The 23369-nt window shown below is 38.7% G+C and overlaps 1 protein-coding gene across 17 annotated transcripts in view; it reads right to left on the reverse strand.

Annotated features, from left to right (window-relative positions):
- Nucleotides 1-501: 501 nt before the first annotated feature.
- The window catches only part of RALGPS2 (Ral GEF with PH domain and SH3 binding motif 2), a 117838-nt gene continuing 94970 nt past the window's right edge, over nt 502-23369 (reverse strand). For 10 of the 17 annotated variants that reach the window (XM_085512109.1, XM_032446267.2, XM_085512107.1 and 7 more), the window contains 7 exons: nt 20354-20408; nt 17131-17208; nt 15469-15574; nt 14878-14970; nt 8567-8672; nt 7375-7466; nt 502-6174 (listed from right to left, as the gene is read on the reverse strand). In XM_085512109.1, the coding sequence (XP_085368235.1) occupies nt 6145-6174; nt 7375-7466; nt 8567-8672; nt 14878-14970; nt 15469-15574; nt 17131-17208; nt 20354-20408 (560 nt within the window). In that variant the 3' untranslated portion in view covers nt 502-6144. The remainder of the gene's footprint in view (nt 6175-7374; nt 7467-8566; nt 8673-14877; nt 14971-15468; nt 15575-17130; nt 17209-20353; nt 20409-23369) is intronic. The other 7 variants (XM_085512115.1, XM_085512114.1, XM_032446271.2 and 4 more) reach the window with 1 other exon arrangement.

Genomic DNA, 23369 nt, shown 5'->3' on the forward strand with positions numbered 1-23369 from the left:
CCTTAGTAAGGCTTAGGGGGAATAAAAAGGCAGAGAAAGTGGGGAAAACACCAACCAAAAAGCTAATGAAGTACAATCCCTTTCCTGCTGTTCATTTGCTCCTCATTTTAATTCATCTTCCATGTCCTCAAGTCAAAACCAATCTGCCTGAGATCAGTGTTCAGCGAGCTTAATTTATCATATCTATAAAGGGGAAAAAATCTGATAAACTCTAATGGAAAGAAAAAACAACACAATTTAACTGAATAATCCCCCAAACAAAAGCAACACAGATCTCTTCAATGTGCTTCATTTTCCTGCTAGCTTATGGGCTGCTTTTATACCAGCTGACAGTGGAACGTCTACTTGCTGTACTCCAGAGGTTCACCAAGAAGAGCTCCACAAACTCCAGCTTATCTCAGCGCCATTCCAAAGGACAGCCAAATTCCACACCACAGCAAAAAACGGCGGTCGCATCCATGCAGTTTTTGGCAAGAGAAATCAAAACTTCAGACACAGGCCGTCTTTTAAATCATTTATTTCAGTAGGAAAAGCTTTTTGAAACCTGTACTTCAATTCATTTAAACTAGCATATGCAAACACACAGTTTGCACACACACACACGCACACACACAAAGTATTAAAAGTGTTGAAGAAAAATAGGCTTGAGGGCAGCCAAACTGCACATCACTCCATGAGATCATAGTGCAATCAACTACCATTGCAACACCTCACGCCAGCAGGGAATATTACAGATGGCTGTATTTACTGCATGACAATCTTGATCCCCCTTCCAGGGATGGTTGGTCCTTAAAGGTTCGTTATAAGACATCGATATGGTGCTGCTCACACTTGAGTACAGCAGTGCTTAAATGCACATGTCCCTGTACTCACAGAGCTAGAGGTGCCTGTAATCAAGGCAACCTAGAACTCTTTCTTTCAACGTTTATTTCATCCATTTATAATGCTTTTCTGTTTTACCTGCCAACGGCTTTGGAATGATAAGAGACAGGTTCAAGAAACACATTTCAAGGTCAGAACTTACCCAAAGAAAGAAAAATAATATGCTAAGCAAACACAAAAGGAAAATGAACATTCACGATGCTTTAAGCAGTTCAAGATGATGATCAGGCTAACAGCCACAAGCACAGCATCGCCAGCATCATCAGGAATTTCAGTTAATTACAGCCTTTTTTCTTAATAACCTAACTTCAAGAAAACCTGTCAGCTCTCTCCTTCAATATGTGTATCTAGCCCAAATGATTTGGCTTTTCTCCCTTCACCGAACCATTCTGCCATCTCCAAAGATGTTTAAAAAGCATAAGATAAAGCTTCATACTATCCTTCCCTTTCCAACATCCATTTACATCACAGTAAAACTGCCACTGCTTTTTATCAAGGATGCAGGAAAACAGAAAAATAACATTAAGTTCCCTATGAACAACACATTCTTTCATTTCCCCTTCCAGTGCCTATAAAGCCTTGATACTAAAGCAATCTGCAGCAGTTGGCTTAGTAAACGGTAGCTCTCTCTACCTTGTGTTGGCACTAGAAGCATAATACGCATAACTGAGCTGATGGGCTATTATGAAAGAATCAGATGGATTTGTTCAGCCTTCTCTGCCCCCAAACATCTTTTTCCTGTAGCTTTTATGTTGACGAAAAGCTTGTTAAGAAACAAATCCTCTCATACTTACATTCTTCAGTGTTTAAATCAAAAGAAATGGGACAGAGAAACATGCTCATTTCTAAACACTCGAGCTCTTAAGCTCGTACGTTTCAGGCCATGACTCAGACAATCCTTTTCAGGTTTCTTTCCCCACTACTACCTACATTCAGACACATAGCAAATAAAAATAAACACATTTTAAGGGAGTCTGAGCTATATCTGATAAAAGCTGCATGTGCCCAAGCCACCAAATACTGCTGCACTTAAATAGAGTGACCATTCAATGACAGAAGAAATGCTACAGCAACTCAAGCCACAGCTATTTTGCACTGACCAAAGCAGCTGAACTCTTCTGCAGAAACAAGGACTGTAGGGAACGTTACCCCCTGTAACACCAAGGGCACAGCTCACAAGTGTGTGGTACTCTCAGCACTGAAGGAACGAGATCAGTATTCAAGTCAATAAGAAGGCACTGACAAATGTCCTCCTTTACCCCAAACGCTCACCGTCCTTTTGATACATAACAAATTAGAATGAGCATTTTAAAAAGAGAATGATCCCTACCGACACATTTTACATCCATTCACACAGCTTCTTCAATTACAACTTCCCCAACCCCATCAGCTTAACCATGAGCCATTTTTAGAGGAAAAAAACGAAAGAAAAAGTGCAATATGTACATAATAACACTTTTAGAACATGATGCTGTAGGCAGAACAGGCAGTTAGCTGATGTGATTCCGTACCAGCACTGGTGTCTTCATGTTTGAACAGGCAGCACACGACAGCCGGCCATGGAAAAGTCTAGTGACTTAGCATAATGAAAAAATCAAAGGTGGAAAGCAAAGAAAAATGCCACTAACAGAGCCCTAAGAAATGACATCCCACAATTTACCTTCATTTGGGTAAGATCTGCTAAAGTTAATCCAAAACCACAAGATGGATTTGCTGTCTACCCAAAGGCACCTAACCTCCTAGAGTGCCTCAGCAGCACAAAAAAGCTGCAATCACTTATAAGCATTTCCTCTTAACTTTTGTTACATCTCACAGAAGAGGACTGTACTGTTGCAAAGATAGAAATGCAACTAGAAGAGGCTGATGCTGCACGAAAAAAACCAGATGAGACACTGAATTCTAGTGAGGAAAAGCTGGCTAATAAAATCCTGCTGCGTTCTTTTATGCGTTCCCTGTTGTTCAGTGTCCCCCAAGACTATTAGTGTAGCTCACAAAGCAGCGAGAGCTCAGCAGGTGACTCACAGGTACATGGGAATCCTGGCCACAAGGATCTACGCTGAGTACTTTTCACTCATATGCTTGCAATCAAGGAACTGTAAGGGACGCCTTTAATTTCCAGACCAAAATATTGTGAAATTAAAGTGACAAATAATAGCTGAAGAGCTTCACTGGTCATTAACAAAATAAGGAAACAGCATTGCAAAACACAAAAACTGCCGCCTAACTGAAATAGCCTGATAACAGTCTTACCTGCATAACAGGACCTTGCTGCTGCCCCTTCCTTCTAAGCACTGATTTAAACTCATATTTTTAACCTTATTTTTAAAAGCAAGAAGGGGAAAAAAAAAAAAAGCAAAACCAAAAAACATTGCTGTGTTCTTTACAGTGTATTTGACTCGTCCAAGTCTTTCCAATGCTTAGCTGAGGCAGTTTTCCCTCAGGGAACCAAACCACCACCTCCTCCTGAGCACCACGTATGTCAAAGTCTATAACATTTCAGTAGCTGTGCTGCCCTGTAAGACTACTTGAACAAATATGAGATCAACCATAGGAAAGTACTGAACTACTCACTGCAACAAGTGCCAATAATGCTTTCTGCGTTGTCATTAATCACTCCAATTATCCCGGCTACACATTTTAAGAAACTACTCCCACAATATTCCCTCTTTCCCACAGAAAACAGCATTATCTGAGGGAAAAAAACCCAAAGACAGCAGGAGGCGTAAGGACAATTACGACTGGTAACAACAACTCATTAAAGGATGATTTGTGAACTGTTTTCCCCACTATCCTCCTACCAGAAATCCCTAATTCAAAACAGCTGGAATAAACAAACAAACAAACCCAGTAATAAATGACACCTTCAGACCTGGCTCTGTCTTCAGTAAAGCTGTGTGATGTCAGGCTGTGGCTCCCAGATGCAGCTTCCTTTCACTGACAGAAGAGCAGACACAGTTACGCTGCAATGACTCTATAAGAGCTTATTTAAAAAATTCAAAATCCACGGGCTGTTATCCACAGTGTTTAAAAAAGGACACACGGTGCTAAAAAAGCCATCTAGCTGTAGAGAAGAAAACACACATTAAATAATTTTTAACATGAAAAACCAAAACTGATGCTGTGCAAAGTCTACTACAGTAACACTGCCGGCTACGAAGATGTTGTCTTCACTATACACCCAACATGGGTTAGCTTGGGTGATGTGTGAATTGAAGAGGGATCCAGCACAAGCAACCCCTTCTCAAAATACATGACTTCAGGATCAGAACAGACTGTTCATTGCCCAAAGCAGGACAAAAAAGAAGTGCAGAGGGACACAAATTCCCACACTGCCTGCGGTGCAACTGACAGAAATACCCTCTACTGTTTTCCTTCTACCAAGAGCCAACTCACAAAAACAATTTTTGGAAACACAATCCAGCCTATTGCCATTTAACTCCACATTACCAAGCGTGTGGGTTTTTGCTTTAGCTGCCAGACTGGATTCTCCTTCTCCATTGTTCCCCCCCCACCCACCCCCTAAAAATCAGAAATTAATCATTTCCATTAAGAGATGAATTTAACTCTGGGGAGAACAAAATGTGACTTAATTGGCTTCTACTCTGATGCAAGAGACAAAGTGTACATTTTCAAAATAATCACTACTAGTAGAAAACTTTATTACACAGTCAGAGAACTCTGCCACAAACTGGTGGGAAGTTTGTTTCTGTTTAAAAAGGAGTATTCACGGTGGAATCTGCAAGCTCATTTATGGCCACTAAACCACAACGTCAATGAAACATGTACTATTTTTCCACAGACTTCAAAGTTCTGATATCTCCGAGTCATATTTTGGATAACGTTTACTTGCTTTACAAAGACCGCGTTTTGGAAGATTAAATGAAGGCTATTCATTCAGGAAATGCTTTCTAGGTGATGTCAAGGAAACCAAAACAAAGCAAGAATCAAAGTTTTTATGCATAAAACACATGTATAAAGCACGTTTCCCTTTTTACAATCATATTATTTTTCTGAGTAATTTCAGTGACCAAGAATTATTCCTGTCAAGGATGCAGCTTTGACAGTCCCATTCCTTTTATCTCTTTGTATTAACCCACCTAATAAATTATTTGCCCGAAGACCAAAAGAGCTTCCGATGTAAGGTCTACTTTAGGGTACATTGTCAATACCACACGATGTCATATTTTGACCGAGACAGATAGTAGAATCAATTATTGCCAAACAAGAAAATGAAAGCTTGAAATTGTGCCTCTATCATTTTAAAATATAGACTGTAAGTGACATTATGAAACACCATACACTGACAGTGGTCCCTAGCTGATTAACAGATACCCAGAGAAGTAAAACGTCTCCAAGAACTATACCAAGATGTTGGGTTGTTTTGTTTGCTTGTTTTTTTGTCATTCGACCTTCATCCATAGGAGACAGAGGTGTAGGAACAAATGGGAAGAAAACACTCATTTCTGAGCCAACAGTGCTTTCAGTTTAGTCTTTCACACACGCCCCAAGCACCCAGAACACGTGAGCTATGCTCTAACCAGGAATTAGGTAACAACGCACCAAAAGCATTCTTAGTGTGTAAGTGCCCGCTCACAGGGAATGTGGCTCCCATACAGTACTACAGTTTGCAAACTTACTGCTACTTTGAACTTGCATTTGTTGCGTTTCATGTACTCATAGGACTGAGAGAATTAACATCGCTGCAGGCGCAGTGTGCCTGGGACAAGCTTCTATTGAGAACTCCTGGTATAGTCCAAACGACATCTCTAGATTGTGCAGCACCTCTTTTACCCAGTTCATACACAGCTTTTGATACAACTCTTAAATATCAGTTTACTTGCTTTCTTAGGAATACCTAAAAAGGTGAGTTATTTTCAAAATTAGTACAAAGTTAAAAGAAACTCAAACAAGCTACAATCTATTTAACTCAAGCACAGCACCGCCAGTAGTTTCACACACACTATTTGGTGTTTCATTGTTGTTTTTCCTTTCACTCTTTAAGGCAGTGGTTTCCACAGGTCAGTTCAGAAGATATAAAGCATGGTCCATGGCAATTCATGTTGCGACTCTGTTTTTCATTCCGGGGACTCTAATCCCCAGCCATTACTTGTTTTGTTCAGGGCTCCAGAGTTCAGGAGATCGGCTTGACAGGCTCCCTTCTGGCACAGAATGCAGCTGGCACATTTTCCATCAGGACCTCGTTCTCATTTATGAGATGGTTCAAATTGTTCTTTTGTTGTGTTTTGTTTTGAATTAAGCCTGCTATTCAAAGGTCATCAAGTTGGCAGGAACCTGAAAACAAGAATACAAATAGCTGATATTACTTAGGTAGTAGCTACTTACACCCTGGCATCTCACAGACCATTCAACCTGTTCGAACCTACCTGGTAATGCTCATCCTGTCAAAAATAAACAACAAAATAGGGAGTGGGGGGGAAGAGAGAGAAAGCTGGGAATGCAACCATCATTAATACAGTCAGTACAAATCAGTACAAGCATACTTACAGTTGTACAGAATGCAGGAATCAGCAAAATGCTAAACCATTACATTTTTATCATTTTATCACATGGCCTCAGATCTTATCAGCTCTGAGGAAAATTAAGATTTTGAGTTGTTGACAAAACAACTTTAACATGATGAATCTCAAGACTGAACTTCACAAGCAGAACCTTCTCACTTGAGTCCCACGAGCTAGGAAATATTTGGCACAGGTCAGTGACTGATGTAGGCCCTCCAGCATTTCTAGGGCTAATTTACAAAAACAAGGCATAAACACTTGGCTGGGCTTTTCCCACAGGAAGCTTGAATGTGCAATGCAGACATCATTCCCTTTCATGAATATTAAAGGTAGCCTGCATTACATAGCATACATCCCCATTTTCTCCTTATCGGGAATTTGCCTGACAGCAACAAATTCTGTTTACTCAGGGTGCTAAAAAGCCACTGCATTCCCAATGGCTGTCAATAAATGCACAGTCTGGTCAGGTTTGAAGCAGATCATTTTTCACCTTGCACTGCAGAAGCAGAAATGGTAACTGGGTTAAAATTACACTGTTAAAAATTATTATATACAATTAAAAATTATCTACATTAAAATAGTATGCAACATACAACAGGAACTGATTCTGTTGGCCTTTTAGAAGTAGTTTTCTTCATGACTCATCTCCATAACTATAGAATTGCCATTTTTAAATGGGCAGTGGCAAAAATACTGTGTCTGACACTGAGGTTGGTCAGTATTTCTTCCATTTCCCAGCTTTCCTAATTGCTCAAGATTTTTCTTCATTACCACAGAAGCTTCGAGGATTCATTTTCAAGGAGACAAACAGGAAAGCTAAGCCAAGTCAATAAGCAGGTGAAATCAATGTCCAGGCTGGTCAGAGAAGATTGCTGTTCATGTGAAGCCATCAGTTACAGCCTGGTCCTCTGGAAGCTCAGTCAGATCTGAGCTTTTAACAGCTGCTACTTCTTTCTCAATGCCTTGTTCTCACCTGTTGTCTGTTGCTTTGGCAGGCAGCACTCAGGTGTTTAAACCAGAGCATCGCATTCATTCTATTTCCAGCTTGAAATTTGTATGAATTTCCTAAGTGAGAAAAGTAGGGAGGAAAAAAAAACTTTAGGAATCATAACAAATACTACATTTAAATCTCATCTACAGTCACAGAACTAAATTTGAACACTACAAAAGCATGTAATAGCAAAAGGTTCTTGCAGCTTTACACCTTGACTGCCACACGCGGAGAAGCTCAAGCAATTGTCTGACATAGTGCAAGAAGTCATAGCTTATATGCCTTCCTTTTGGGCATTTTAGATTTCAACTAACACCAATGTCAGCTGGAAAAACAACAAAACAATTATCAGAATTAGATAATAAAACCACGTTTTTATTCAGTGCCATTATTTCATCTTGGTTTATCATCATGTTATTTTTATTAAGTGCAGGACAGCACAGAAATGCACTCTAGAAAGCTTCATGAGAAAATCTTTGAAAATTATTCCCAAATACGCTGACATGACAGACTGTTATTTTCAGCACCTTTATGTCAGACAGTGCTTACCTGGATTCAGAAAGGCCAAATATTACAAGTGTTTTGCGTTGCTGTTGCTGAGTTTAAGCTGATAACCTTAAACTAGAACAGACACTCAGAAATAAAAAGCACTCAGACTGAAGGTAAATAAAATGAGGAATGTCAAACTTCTTTATCATGACCGCTTGTAATGCTCTTTGAGCACAGTTATAGAAAAAATAACCATTTCTTCAGTTTAATCTGAATCCAGGGCACTCACTAGGATGGAATAAAGGAATTTTTTTTATTCCCTCCCCCTTCCTCTGGCTTCCCAGTGCAAAATAGTGAATTTTACTGTTTTTCCTGGCAATGGCACTGCATTTGAATAGCTGTTTTGTTTTGTGGTTTGTTTTTCATTTGGAGGGGAGAGGGGCCTGGTCAAGCATCTGGTGTTAGTGGAATAGCAAACGCTTTTCATAGCTACTTACATTTTCATGTATGTGAAAATGCCCCTAAAAGACCAAACTAAATATAGTTTGCAAGAATGAAGACGAACACTTAAAAGTTCAAGTTGTTTGGACAGCACTTAGAACATAATGAAGACTAAGGTACACACATTAACCTCAACAAAATCAGTGTTGGGAACCACTGTGCCCTTGGTGTGAGTGCTGCCTACCTTTCTCAGAATCTGTCAATAAGAAGAGATCTGGATGTTCAGGGTCGTCTGCCATCATCACCATCCAGCCCACGACTGACACATTCTTGCTCGGGGTGGATTTGAACTGAAAAAACAAGCAGAGATGTAAACCAGCATAAAGCCTTAGACAGACTGACCAACATCACAGTACAAGTATTCAAAAGAGCAATTTCCTCTCAGTGTCACTGTTAAAGACAAAAGACTATCATCAGAGGGAGCGTAGAACTTAATTTTAAATGAATTTAATTCCACGTGGAATTCATTAAAACAGAATTTACCACAGAGAATTAATATGGAAAAAAAGTTAAAGGAATATCACAATCCATGAAACCAAGCACCCAACATCTAACCCACATGAACACCACAGCATTCCTCACCATGTTTCTGCTTGTGTGTGAATACACATCATTAAGAAATGCACTAAAAAATGCAAGGTTAATCCCCTCCAATTTCAACAAAGAAAAATCTGACTAATCTGTGCCACAGCTATTCTAAGTGAGCATGTATATTCCAGTAATTACTAACTGACAAGATATCCAGAACAATGGGGTTTTCCTGTCTCAGTTATCACTCATACAATGACATAACTTGTACCTCCATGTTTAAACATGACAAATGTCTCTCCTATGCTTCTCCCTCTCTTTACAGCTTCTTTATTCTGCTCTCCTTTTCATCCAGCTGGGCAATATTATTTTCTACTTCTCAGTACTTTTCTTTCAGCTCCAGGCAACTTGCCCATTCAGTCCCAATTTGGCCATTTTCAGCTTCCTTCTCTCTGGTCGTCCTTTTATTAGTAGGCCTTCACAACTCACCTCCCATGGCTTGCTCAGACACTCTTCTCTGTTCAGTATCTATAATTCATTCAGTTTCCCTCAAGTCTTCAGTTGACAGATCTCCTCTTCCCACGTTCACGTGCCCACCACAGGCTTTGTAATAAGTCCTTGCATTTCTCCCCTCTGCAATACTTCACCTCTCCACTGTGCCCACAAGGTCCAACTCCATCCTATGTTGTTTGTTATCAGATGCATCCTAATCCCAGCCTTGTGAAATCCCTGTTCTGATCTATTCATTAGCACAGTAATTTTGTCCTCTATTTAATTATGGGTATTTCCAGAAGCCATACAGCTTAAAACAATTTCATGGACATTCTCAGTTATTAAAATGAATTTATAACTCTGGAATACTTTTCGTATTAATGTCTCATAGCAGACGCATAGCATTAAGCATCAATTCTCTTCTGTATCATTTTAGAAATAATACTGTTTAACCATTGCAAATCCAGTAAAACATTAGCAGGAATGATTCCTTAGGTTAATTAGTTTGAGAGTATCACACTCACTATAATGTCTATATAAGCTCACCCACCTGGGACTTGTCCAACACCCAACATTTTAAACCACAATTTAATAAACAGTTTAAAATACATTAGAACTTAAAATGAACAAATGTTTGGTCAATGCTTGAAACATGACAAGTATTTCAACCAAGTACCAAATAATTCAAGCGTCCACCATCTTCTAAACACAGCATTTATGTCCCGTCATCATTATGTTGCCATAGTGACACTTGCAGGAACCATTCCACAAACATTCCTACCAGTCAAGTTCAGCTCCACTATTTAACCATCAGTGGAAATAGCACTGGAAACTTTGAACAGATGCTTGAACAGATAACTGTAAAAAGGATAAAGACTGTTCTTCCAAAAGAGTTGCCTGTTAAACTTCACACGGATGGTTTCTTTTGATTCCACTATGGATAAAACTGTGGGAAATGACCATTCCTAAGAAAAACCACAGATCCACATTTACTGAAGTTTCAAGTCATTCTTCTGCTTCTGGGAGGTAGACATCTTTGGTAACAGCTCATGAGGTTAAGAAGTAAATTACATAACTGTATCATTACATTTATGGCTGGATAACAATTTATTTCCATATACATTCAGGACTTATGGACTCGAGACACTGCCCTGAAAAATAACGAGATGACAATTTACACTATAAAGGGATTTGCAAAGCAAACTTCAAGTAGTCCTACAAAGCATTAACAGATTAGTTTTACCAAAGTGGAAATCTGTTCCACTAAGAACTATTCCCATTTCTAGAGTGTCATTTTAAATGACACATTTGCTCTTTCCTACCTCAGTCATATGTTTCAATAATAGGTCTGCAATATGCAAAAAGATCACACGCCTGAAACTGTCAGGGCTTGCTTGTTTCATTTTCACTGCCATCTCACGAATGCTCAGCACTTTCAGAACAGTAAGTTAATCACAATGCCTCTCTGGGAATTAAAAAGCTCCACACAAGGAAAGCATTTCCTGCTAGCATCAATCCATCATCACGTGAAGCACACGTCAGTTTTCCATTCCTTTGCACTGCTGGCTTTGTATTGCATGTTTACATAGTTCCCCCAAGGCAGTTCATTCTCCAGTGATGCATGGAGCCACGCTAAAAGCAAGTTTGCTTTGTAAATGTGAAGGGAATGAAAGCTTCATTGTGATTTAATGTTCCTGGTTCCTCAGCTTTTTTTATACACACCACTGGAATGAAACTCTTATGATATGCATAGAAAACCATAGCTCTAGTGTAAGGCTTCACAAAACTAGACTTGCTGTTCTGAGCTCAGAATTATTTTTACTTAAATCTTCAAATCAAAAATTCAGCCTCCTGTTGAGCTAATATTCAGATCACACTCTCAGCCTCCGAGCAGGGAATAACAAGTTTTCTAGGTGCCAATAAATGGGCATAATCCTGAATACAAAATGCAAGGGAAGGCTTGGAATGAATAACAGTTCATTCTTGAGTGAAGGCTCAGAAAGTCACTGTTGCTTTTCCAAATACCTACAAACACAGAAAACCTCTCATGCATGTTATGTTGTCACAGAAACTGGCAAGATTTTTCCATCTCAATCATTGTGAACAGCTTTTGATGGATTTACTCACACTTCTCCAGGAGAATACTTTCTTCTTTAATACTAATTTTAAGTTGTCTATTTTTACTATTGTCCTTTTCTAAAGCTGTGCAACTACTGGTTTGATAACGGATGTGTGTAACCACCCTTCTAGTAAAGGGGAAAGTTCTTTACTAGAAGGGTGGTTAGGTCCTGGAACAGGCTGCCCAGGGAGGTTGTGGATGCCCCGTCCTTGGAGGTGTTCAAGGCCAGGTTGGACGGGGCCCTGGGCAACCTGATCTAGTAAAGGTGTATGTTTGGTGGCCCTGCCAGGCAGGGGGGTTGGAACTACATGATCCTTGAGGTCCCTTCCAACTCGGGTAATTCTGTGATTCTGTCATTCTGTGATTCTGTGTCTTTGTTGCTACCATTTAAACTTCCAGCTTCTTACAAACATTCCTCTGAGCTCTGAAGTCCATGTGTTTGATGTGGACAGTTTTCCACTACTGTAGTAACAAGTGAAACCTGTTCCTTATTTAAAATACAAAGGTCATTATATCTATTAGTCTGTAGATGCAACACAAGAAAATTTGTCTCATCCAGATATCTACAGTATCCTTGAGAGTAAACGCATATTTACAGCACATCCTACACTGGAATACTCTTTTGCCTTTGACCACAGCAGTGAGAACAACAGGCTTGCCTGTGTTTAAAAGAGGATGATTTCTTGGCCATTTTGCAAGATTACATGCCATTTTTATGAGGTAATTTTCCAAAGAGGTTGGCTACTTAAAGCTTGGAACTGCTTTCATTGTCAGTGTATTCCAAGTCCTGTGTCTCAGTTGCCTGAAGCAATAGCAGCAGCATAGTCAAAAGCATGCCTATAATCAAGACATATGTGCCACATGAGCTCTAGCCAGGAACTTTTATACAGCAGATTAACTATTGTTTGTTTCCAGCATTCCCTTCCACATCACCAAACCTTGGGCAAGGAAGTTGCAAGGACAGATGTTTACATGACAGTGGTGAACGTCTAGAATCTTTTAGCTAAGTAAATCTCAATGTATCGATCTTAGAAAAAGAAACCTGCTTCCTAGTAGACAGCATCAGTCCTTTAATCCATTTAATATGGACAGTTACAAAACTCTACTCAGATCCAGCCTCCAAACTCTATTTTGCAGAATGGATCTCTGGGGAACATAAGTGGACAGTATTTGCATAGTTGATGTATCATTATGTGCTCACTACCTACAGCTGGCAGAACATCCACGATTTATTCTACTTCAATTAAACCTGCTTTCTGAAATCATAGACAAACGTGAACAGGGGCATGACACTTGAGAAATCCTCTTCATAGACTCCAGAACAAAAGCTGAGCCTCTGAACAGTAACCCTCGAGTGAAACTGATATCCCAGCCACCAAAAGCTGTACTAGTAGTGCAACACAAGTAAATTAGCTGAACAAAGCTCCTGACCATCTATGATTAGAACGTTTAATAAAGTGGAGCCCTTCCACCTCCTTTGCCAACCTCCTACAGCAGTTATTAGGTAAGCTTTCACCTTTGTTTCCTCATAAAGATTGTACTCAGAGCTATAACAAGCTCCTGGGAGCAGTAGTACACGTGTATCCACCGTGAATGATTTGTTTAAAATAAATGACAGCCCAAACTGCAGCTGAAAGGTATTATATTATTTTAATCATCCCTGCACCTGACCAAGCAAATCAGAGACCCGGGCTTCCTAACGTGCTTTGCATCTGTGAACAGAACAAGCTGTGTTCACTGCCCTCAACAGCTAAAAGCCAGACATCAGTTGTGCACAGACAAACTCAAGGCAGTATTGGACAATTCAGTCCAATTACACAGAAACAACCAGTGAAATAAATACATAATTAAACATATAATTAAGACTAAGCCAACATGCTCCAGCAGCCATTTCTCTTTGCTACCACTATGCTCCATCTCCCTTTCCTAGGGACTCTATATTGCTCAAACTCAGCTCAGTGCTCACAGAGCGCAAAGTCTGACATTACAAAAGTTTCTTTTCCATTCCTTTGTGTTTCCAAGAAGACCAGCAACTAATTGTTAGTGATATCATGCCAGCGTAAGTTTTCTCTTGGCCCTTTTGCATTTGCTTTAGTAATTCACATTTCTGCTCATAACAGTTTACAAGTCTGCACTTTCCAAATACCTTTACTTTGAATGAGGCAGTCTGTCGTTATGCTTTTCACTGATAGCAGAGGTTAACGCAGATTGATATGACAAACCTTTCTACCAATAATTAGCCAATATTAAATTACTTTGAATACTAGAAGACTGCTTCCTAATTATTTGCTTTCAGTAGAAGTGGAAAACACTCAACTGCTTTGTAGATTAAGACAATACATGATACAAGCTTTCCAAATGGAACAGAAAACTCAAATATTCAGGACCCTACAAGTCAGAAACGTTAAGCTTCAAATCTTTGCCCTCTGAAGAGAAACACGTTAGGATTAAATCCCCGTATTTTGCACCAAAAAGAAAAAAGACAGTTCCCCCTTCTAGGATCCTACAGCACATCTCGGCTTCTAAAATTACATAAACTTTATGCAAAGCAAATGTTCTTCAGTGACAGTTGTCATAAATTAAACTGAAACACTGGCCAAGGCAACTGTAAGTAATGGTTCCAAGTAGCGAGTGGACTTGGAAAAAGACTCAAGTATCTCAAATTTTATCCAGTTTCCTAGCAGAATCTCTGGCACATCCTCTTCCATTATAATTAACCAATGAAAACAGAAGCGCACTGTGCACATCATGACATCCTGGAACGGCAACAGAAAATTCATTTTATTACTTTCCCATATAAGCAAAGTATTTCTAGATTCTTTCAAATGAAGCTGCAGCAGACGAAAGGAAAGCCAGCATCATGTGATATGCCAGCTCTCTGTGTAACGTATGAAGTGTTTTGTAGTCACTTGTAGTTCATGAGATGAGATGGAAAAAGAGGGTAGTCTCATTTTACCACATGTATGAAATTCAAAAATGTATGAAATCAATGCATGTTTAATGCCATATCTAGTGATTTCTCAGTGACTTTTTGGCTTTCAAGTAGCAAACTCTTGCAAGATCCAGAAATCATCAGAAGATATGTCTTCTACCTTAAAAAAGCAGGCAGACCCCATGACATACTTTCCATCCATAGATGTACAAATTCATGGCACATGCAAAGCAGATGTGCCTGTGGTAGCACGTAAGCACCCATGGTATTTTCACTAGGGCATATATGTACAAGGTGGACCAAGTGACTGTAAGACAGGATAGTACACACTAGAAATCACACTAAACACTTATCTCAGGGTTTACATCAGGAAGTCACAGTCTAATTTTGTTAAATGATACTGAAATGTGACTGTTTTACGTACATGTTTTCTCTCTGTGGCCTTCAGAGATTTTGCAGCATAGTAAAAGAGTTGGGTTCCACACAACGCTACCCAGTATTTAGTCCAAGATGCTACCTAGGGAGAAAGGGGAAAAAATGAGTATAACATATAAAAGAAATGTTAAAGTATGCTGGGCCATGCTGGGCCATTCTCCTTTTCATTTTATGCACAGCCATAAAGCATACTCCTTTGATAAGAATACCTGTTTTGGTTTGTAATTAATCAGACATTTGCAGTGCAATCACTAAGAGTTTTTACCTACCAATAAACTATAAGAATCCATCTATTGTTCAGGAAGATGAAACATGTTCATCACCTTTAAAGTTATCAGCATTTGCACATTTTAAACTGCATTATACTTCTCTTCCACTTCCTACATCATGGGCATATCCTTATAAACCAAGTAAGACCCCCAAACAGAAGAATGCAAAATCTAGCAGTGACCCTAACCTTTACCATCAAGGCAAAGGAGAACTCAGACACTCAAACTGCATGTTTGCCATTTATTGTATTTATAATTGTGCAAAAGGAGAGTTTTCTTTTTCTTTAAATAAGTACATAAATAAATCTTACTGTGGGTTTTTTGCCTTCTTTCAACAAAGTCTTCCTCCTGAGAACGCCTTGAATAGTAACTGCTCCTGGATACAAATGAACGGCCAAATCTTCAGATTCTAGAGAGCTGAAAGGAGCATGTGAAAAGGTGTGTGAAAAGAATGTATTTTTCCTAGCAAAGTTCTCCAATCATTACCTCAAGCTACTGCAAACATCTGTATTTTAATTTATAATTGCCAGCTTCTTATTTATTAGGCTTCATTGTGGAAAAAGACTTTGGCTGTTACGAGGAATTACTGCAGTGGAATTTACAGTCACAAGCAAAAGTGATCTGAAAAATTAGCCAAGCAGGTCATCTTTAATTAAAAAAAAATGAATTAAAGCCTTGAACAACTCAAATTCAAGAGCAATTGATTTTAACTGGCAAACATTTGGAGTACTGTTGTTCTCTGTGTTAAAACATCTCCTTCAGTTCTTGCAAGAAAGATTGTGAATTTTCTGCTGTTTTTGTTAGAAACACTGGAATCATTAGCACATCAGAAAACAAAGCAAAAGCTCAAACATGCACAATCTTATAAATATCTGAGAGCAAGAACAGTGAGCAGGAGCAGTGATAAAGAGCAGAAACCCAAACCACAGCTTTAAGGTGTTTTAATGCCCATGGTGTGCTCCTGATCTAACACGCACCGGATATAGGAGCAAAGGGCAAAATCAAAAGCCAGCTACAGCACACAAAAATGAAACTTAGCTTTATTACAGTCATGAAGCTGACTGGAGCATAAAATATTTTCTATCAGAAAAATTCACAACAGGAATCATTTCAGTAGATGTCAATCAGAGCATACAACTCAATGCTGAACCCAGCAGCTTTCTCGAAAAGCCAAGAAGTTACGCAGTGTCTGAAACTCGTTTTGAAGTAAGCCAGCATTTGCTGCTTTATCCATCCTATACTTGTACCTATTCAAAGTGAACTGGAAATCCAGGAAGTCTTTTCATTGCAGCACCTACTGAGGATGAGGATGTGGAGACAATTTTGGACATCAATGGGAACATGAGTTTAACTCAGTGAGACAATGCTTGCTTCTTAACATGAAAAAACGCACAGCTATCTGTCATTTCTTTCCCAATTACAGTGCCACACAGCTGCAGACAATGCTTGATTACTGAGAAGAATCAGCCATATTACTATATCAGCTTTCAAAGAACACTATACATTATACAAAATTGGGGACAATTTTTCAGGCATCGCTCAGTTTAACCATCTCACTTGTTTTGGGGAAAAGGAATTCAATAAATAATCTCTAACAAAGAAAACATTTTCAGTGCCATGGCAATTAGCACAAGAAGGAACTTTGGTGTCTGCAGAACTACCAACAGTACTACACAGTGGCACGCAGTTAAAAAGCTACCAATGGTAAAATACCTTTAAGCATGGATACAGAGACCCAGTGGTTCAGAATTGGGATTTGCAGACCAGAATGAACAAAAGCCCTTGTGATGATACAGATCAAGTCACAGAAGGAGAAAGTTTTAAGTCTGAAGAAAAAAGGTCTTTACCTTTATTTATTTGGACACGTGAGTTAAAAAGAGAACATCAGAAAACACCACTTAATTATTAAACCAAACCAAATCACCAACACCAGAGGGAAAGTTTGACACCTCTGTGTGCAGTGGGGATTGTACCTGCTGGCCTTCATGTGGCCTCGATAGCCATTTCGTGACACTCTTGTCCCCGGACCGAGAGAATGGTACAACCTGTTCCTGTTGGATTCCATTATAAATTGTATGTATTACATATACTTTTATTCACACAAACAGCACGACTGCTAAAACAGCTTAGTCATTTTCTTTTGCATCTGTATCACAAAGCCAATTCTTCCACATAAAAAACAGGACAATTTTATTTACAAAACACATGCAGGGGTAGATACCATGCCTTATATAGGTGTTCACTTTGTCAACACTCATAATACTGAAGTGTTTTATAAGCACTGAAGGTGACTGCTGAGAGAAAAGCCTGTGTTTACTGCTTAGAAACTGCATCTCTATAAAGAAGGCATATTAATAAAATGTTGATGTCTTAGAATTTTGACTAAGATGTTACAACAAAAAAGAACATTTCTAATTCTATGAGTAGACACACACACAAGCTGTTGGGTTGAAGGGAATCAAAAGCCCTACCAAAATGTGTTGGGACTGACTGACAAGCACCATCTTACTTGTTATTAAGATACCATGAAGGGAACCAAACTTCATCTCAATTCTCCAGTTCACATCAACGTTCAACTTTACACAGAAGCTTCACATTTCAGAACCCGTAACCTGATCTGCACTGCTATCCAGGATCTGTGTTCTAGACCTCCATTTCAAACACTGCTTTGTTTTACTGAAAGTTGATTTTCTGAACCAAAAACATACAGAATTGCATTGTTCTCTTTGTTCCAACATTCTATTTTCATCCACTTTTTTCCCTAACTAAATGAACATACTATGCTGAAATCCCATTCTGCAGAAAGCAGGTGGTTAAGAACACAACTAAGAAGCTTACAAGCAATACCTCTTACATAACACAAACCTAACAAATAACCTACCACTTGTCAGATATGCTTTGCAGTAGCTGCAAAGGTGCATTTACAGGGGCAGGGAAGTATTTCTTTGAATGGGCAGCCTAAAAAATTAACACTGTTGTGTTCCAATCCAGATTCAGAACAGCAGGCAAAAAAGCCCTCAGAAGTCTTACAGAAGAGATGTAGTAAAGGTCTACAGTATCACATGAGAAAAATAATGAGTTCATTGTTGCTGTGGCTTCCTTTTGAAACCAGATGAAACATTTCTTCTGTTGCAAGAGGAATCACAAACAAGCTACAAATAAATTACCACCTACAGATAAAAGATACTTTAGAATGTATGAAACATTCCTTGTTTTTAAAGTACATTCAAGATTTGGACAAATTAGAGAGTAATTAAGATGAAAGAAAACTTGTAATTGAGCTGTATATATGTGCATACAGTTATTTCACATGCAAATAAAGCCAGTTTTCCGCTTAACTTTACATTTCCTTTTTGCATAACAAGGAGAGCATCACTCTTGGATTTAAGCTACATAAGGTAAATCTACTCAGAAACACTCTGGCTGACAACTAATGAGAATGAAGTGACATTTCATATACTACCCTTAAAATGATACACTGCTGTAACTGGGAATTAAGTTCTTTAGAGGAATTTTGATTAACTTAAAGGGACGATCCAATGCTGAAAGCTCTCAAGTTTCAGAATAAGTTTACTCTTAGAAGAACAAAAAGTCACCACAGAGACTCCAATTCTCCTCCCTTCTGCATTTTCCAGTTAAAAATATCTGAAGGGCCAGGAAAAAAAAGACAAAGATATTTGATATTCCATACGCTTCCTTCTGTCACCTGGGAAATATGCACCTCATTGCTTCCCTTTAGGCACACTATTTCTACCTTATTTCTATTATTATGCTGATTTGAGCCCTCCTATCCAAAGATCCTGTCTCTAACTGGGGCATAGCACAGTCATTAGGTACATTGACTACATCCCAATTTGCCAGTACCAATAAATTCCAGACAACTAATGTTTATGCTTTGATTAATAAGTCTTTTAAGAGTGGTAGCCAGGCTGATAAAGATTGCAAGGATGTTCTTTCTAGTGATCATACCACCTTAACAATTGCATTTCAGCTTATTACTTGAATTCACAACATGCTTCAGCATCTTATAAACCAAAGCACAGACGCAAGGCTGTTGCATATCCAGGAATTCCACATTTTCTGACTGTCTGTGAAGAAATCAATCCTTGCTCGAAGCAAATGAGAGAACTTGTCATCAAAAACACGGAACTTCCAGTGGAGTTACTAAAGTGCCCTACTCAGGAGGAAGGAAAATACTGAAGGAATTGGGAATTTAGAGGAAAAAAATCTGGCATACTCATGTTAGACATGAAGCAAAACTTCAAGTTAAAAGTCACGGCCAGTCAGTTTGTCCTCACAACATGGATAAAGAAAACCTTGCTTTACCTCACGCAAACAATTCTGGACAGTGCTGCTGTTCTCTAGAATCACGAGATACACACTGAGACTCACTGAATCACTCACTGTATCAGAGAGCACATAAGAGTTACACATCTCTTTTCTGACCCAACCTGGAATGTTCTTATTTCTTACCTAATGAAACCTTAAGGGTGTTTCCTCACACATATAATCATATTTATAGCATGAGCTATTAAAGTGTTCACCTTTGGCACTAAGATATCTTCAAAAATTTCAGCCAAAAAAGTAACACAAACTTGAATTACTTAAATAAACTCAAATAGAACAAAGTTTGTGCTGCAGTTCCTGACTACAAGTCTCTTCAACAAAAAAACTTGTAACAAGTATGTGCTGCAGCACAGCAGAAATCATCCAAGGCAGTTCTGAAGCTGATGGATAACCTGAAATCAAGTTACTGAAGCAAACTAAGCACTTCTTGGCACATCTTATCAAGCTGCAGGAAGATGAAACTTCTACCTTTTCTTATAATGTGCAGCTGTTATTCTTCTCTCACATTCTCAAAAGCTATGAGAAAGGACTAAATTGGGCAATATAGCCTGAGTATTTGCAGGTATTTGGGGCAAGATACTAATTCTGAACCACAAAAGAAGATGTAAGGTTTGTTACCGTGCTTTCCTATGTAACGGAGAGGCAAGTAACAATGAACTCCAGAGGACATGGGAGAAAAAACTAGTGAAGATGTCAATGACAAGGAAAAAAAATGGAACAAAAACTGGATGAAGTATCTCAGAGAAAGTGAAAAATCAACAGGTTACATGAATACCATACACAAGATATGCAAATTTAATGAAATATATATTTCAATAATGAAATGCAGTTTGAGGCAGTTTTTCTTACCTTTCAAATGCTGGCCAAGAAGTCTCTTCACTGAGTTCAGAACCATCACTGCTACCTTGAAAAAGATAAGAATGAAAGATAACTTCATTTCATCTTCTACAGCTTAACTACTTAAGATTAAATACGTAACGTACCTCACCAAAGCACTACAGTGAAAATGCTTAATGCTTCAGAAACCTCATATTAAATTGCAGCAGAGATTAAAATAGACTGCATTTAGGTGCAAGCAAAGAAGTTAAATAAGGAATCCTAACAAGGACATTCTGAAAATGTAATGATGATCATAAATGCTAATTTGCCTCATTAACAGAATATGCACTTTAAAAAGTATTTAAATACTGACAACAAGGTAGTGCCATGTCTAGTGTACGCCAAAATGAAAACAAATAAGTTAACCAATACGTATACAAATCTGTGATTAGCTTTCCAGCAACCTGATTAACTATATGACAAATAACTGCTTTGCTTTCTTTCATGGCTTTAACAGGTACAATTTAAGCTGTTAAAACAATTATAACCACTTCTACCTATGCTGCTCAAGTAATTTCTGCACTCTTTCAGTTATTTTTGAGGACTTATTGCTGAAGGATCTCTTGTTTTGGCACTCTAACTTGAAAATTTGCTTGCTATCCCACCTGAATGTATTAAATCAGTTATTTAGAATTACTTTCAAACAAACTTAAAAACAAACAACCAAAAAAACCCCCAACACAAAACAATTGAATCAACACACTTTACTTAAGGGTTACCATAGCGTAACAGGCTGAAAATAACAAGTTCCCTATGAATTCATGAAGAAAAGTCAGGAGGGCAGTTGTGCCCTGTAAAGTTAAGCAGTATAAAGAAGTCTGGATATTTCTTGAGTAAACGCAGAATAAAGATGGAAGCAGTTCTCACACAGCAGGAGCAATGCAGGCAAGAGTGATGAAAATCTCAGCACTGGCTGTACCTCTCTCCACGCAAAAGTTAAGAGAAAGTACATGCCTTTACCTGCCAACCAACTTGCCTGCTTGCCAAACATTAGCTCAACATCTTACTAACATGATCTAGTATAGCTCTCCATGGGATACTAGATTATTTGTCTCTTGATTTTGCCCTGAAAGGAAAATCCAAACCTGCTTCGGACTAACATTAAAGGTAACTTATACAGTGGAAGAAGCTAAGAGACAGAGTGAGGTTCTGGTGGAAATACTGGCTCCTAAGCCAGGCACAAACTGCAAGAAAAAGGAGTATAAGACTCAAGAGGTGACTAAACATTTTCTAGACTTGTCTTTAATATTTCAGTACTTGCATGCTTCAGCATTTAACTACTTAGAAGTCACAGCAGCAGGGAGCTGCTGTACAGTTGATTTCCATCACTGTTTCTTTGCCATGTTTGTGCAGATTTCATACTTCTCGATTGTTTACCCTCTATGTGGAATAGCAGATAGCACCTGTACTCTGCAATGTCTCTTGTTTTACAGTAGCTGGGTTGTAAAGGGACTGGTGGCACAGAAGCATCTTAAGATGCAGGAAAAAAAGTCGTTGTAGATGGCGTTATCCAGCAGCTGTGAGGACTGCACATCTAAGAGCCACTGTTACTATAGTAGAGTAGGAGTTCTTACTCCAAGTAACTGCACACAACAAATGCTGTATTACGAAGGTTTGGGTTTTTAATAAATATTTAAACAGGATGATACGTTAAAACTTGATCCAAAATGACGTTTTGATGCTAACTACATTGGCTCTGCTAAGAGAGTTATGTATCAAACACTGTGCAAAGTATTCTAACAAAAACATTTAAAAGCAAGCGCCGCTTTTAGAAACGCAAAACAAACTCCTGCTGAAGAGCTGGAACGTCACCTTCCAGAAAGCGAAAATCCTTGTGACACATTCAGAACAGTGAGAAAGCTTACATGTATTCTGGGGGCTCAAAAAGTTTCATTGATAAAGCAACGACACTTTTTTAAAGCAATGTTAATTTAGAAGAAAGCAGAGTAACCATCCGAGCTATGTGGATGCCTGTGTAGTTCTCAAAGGAGCTGTAACAGAAACCTGGGAACAGCTGAATTTTAGCTCTCAACTCTCTTTAACACTTACACAGAACAGATCTAATGGGACTCCTTTTAGATTCTAAGAAACAAGATTTTCTGCATAATAAAATACGTTAAAAAGAAAACTTCCCTCAAAAGAAAAAGATGCATTATATCCCTCCATTCAAAATAAAACAGAGGTGAAAGGAACTGTTTAACATACTAAAAATTAGATGCCTTGCCAAATTCTGTTTAAACATTAAAGTGCACTATTTAACTACCACCTCAACTGGAAATATTTCATTCATTCAGTACTTTAAAAATATATCACCTTCTTAAATTCTTCTCAAGTATGTACTCAATATTTGTTTTTTTTTCCAACAACCTCAAGCAGGTCTTCAGGTTAAACTTAACAAGAAATTCTAGGCAGTTCAAATCATTTCTATTAAGTAATCTTCTGCGCGAGTTCTGGTTTGATTTAAGAAACCACCTGACGCACGCTGTTATCTTCCTAGTTTTCTTTATTGCTAATAACACCATTGCTACAGAGCAGGAAGGCCTTTTCCTTCCCTAGGGACTGCAGCAATTGCTAAAATGGGTTTTCACTAACTGCGCTGACAATCATCAGAGAACTTCCAGGATTGCTTACCAGAGCTCCAGAACTGCAGCTGGGAATACAGAAGTGAATTTGCTGTTTGCAATTCTAGATACACATACACACGCCTCTGCTACAGCCACCCAGAGAGTGAGGCTAGGCTTCCACTTCCCTGATAGGGAATGCCTACACCATGGCATACCCATTCCCTTACAGCATCCATTCGTTGCTGAAAGTCTGAGGATATGGAACATTTAACACAGGCTTCCTTTATCCATAAGTTAGTCCCCAAAGTTAAACAGGTGTTAATATAAACAAACCAACCCCAAAGAGCTTAAAAAGTATTCAGACTAAAAATTCTTTCCCCTTCTCAAATCTGCAGCTGACACTCTTTTGGCTCCAGTCACAC

Source organism: Coturnix japonica, chromosome 11 (genome assembly GCF_054131305.1).
Source record: "Coturnix japonica strain WE chromosome 11, WE-NBRP24, whole genome shotgun sequence".
Classification (NCBI taxonomy): Eukaryota; Metazoa; Chordata; class Aves; order Galliformes; family Phasianidae; genus Coturnix; species Coturnix japonica.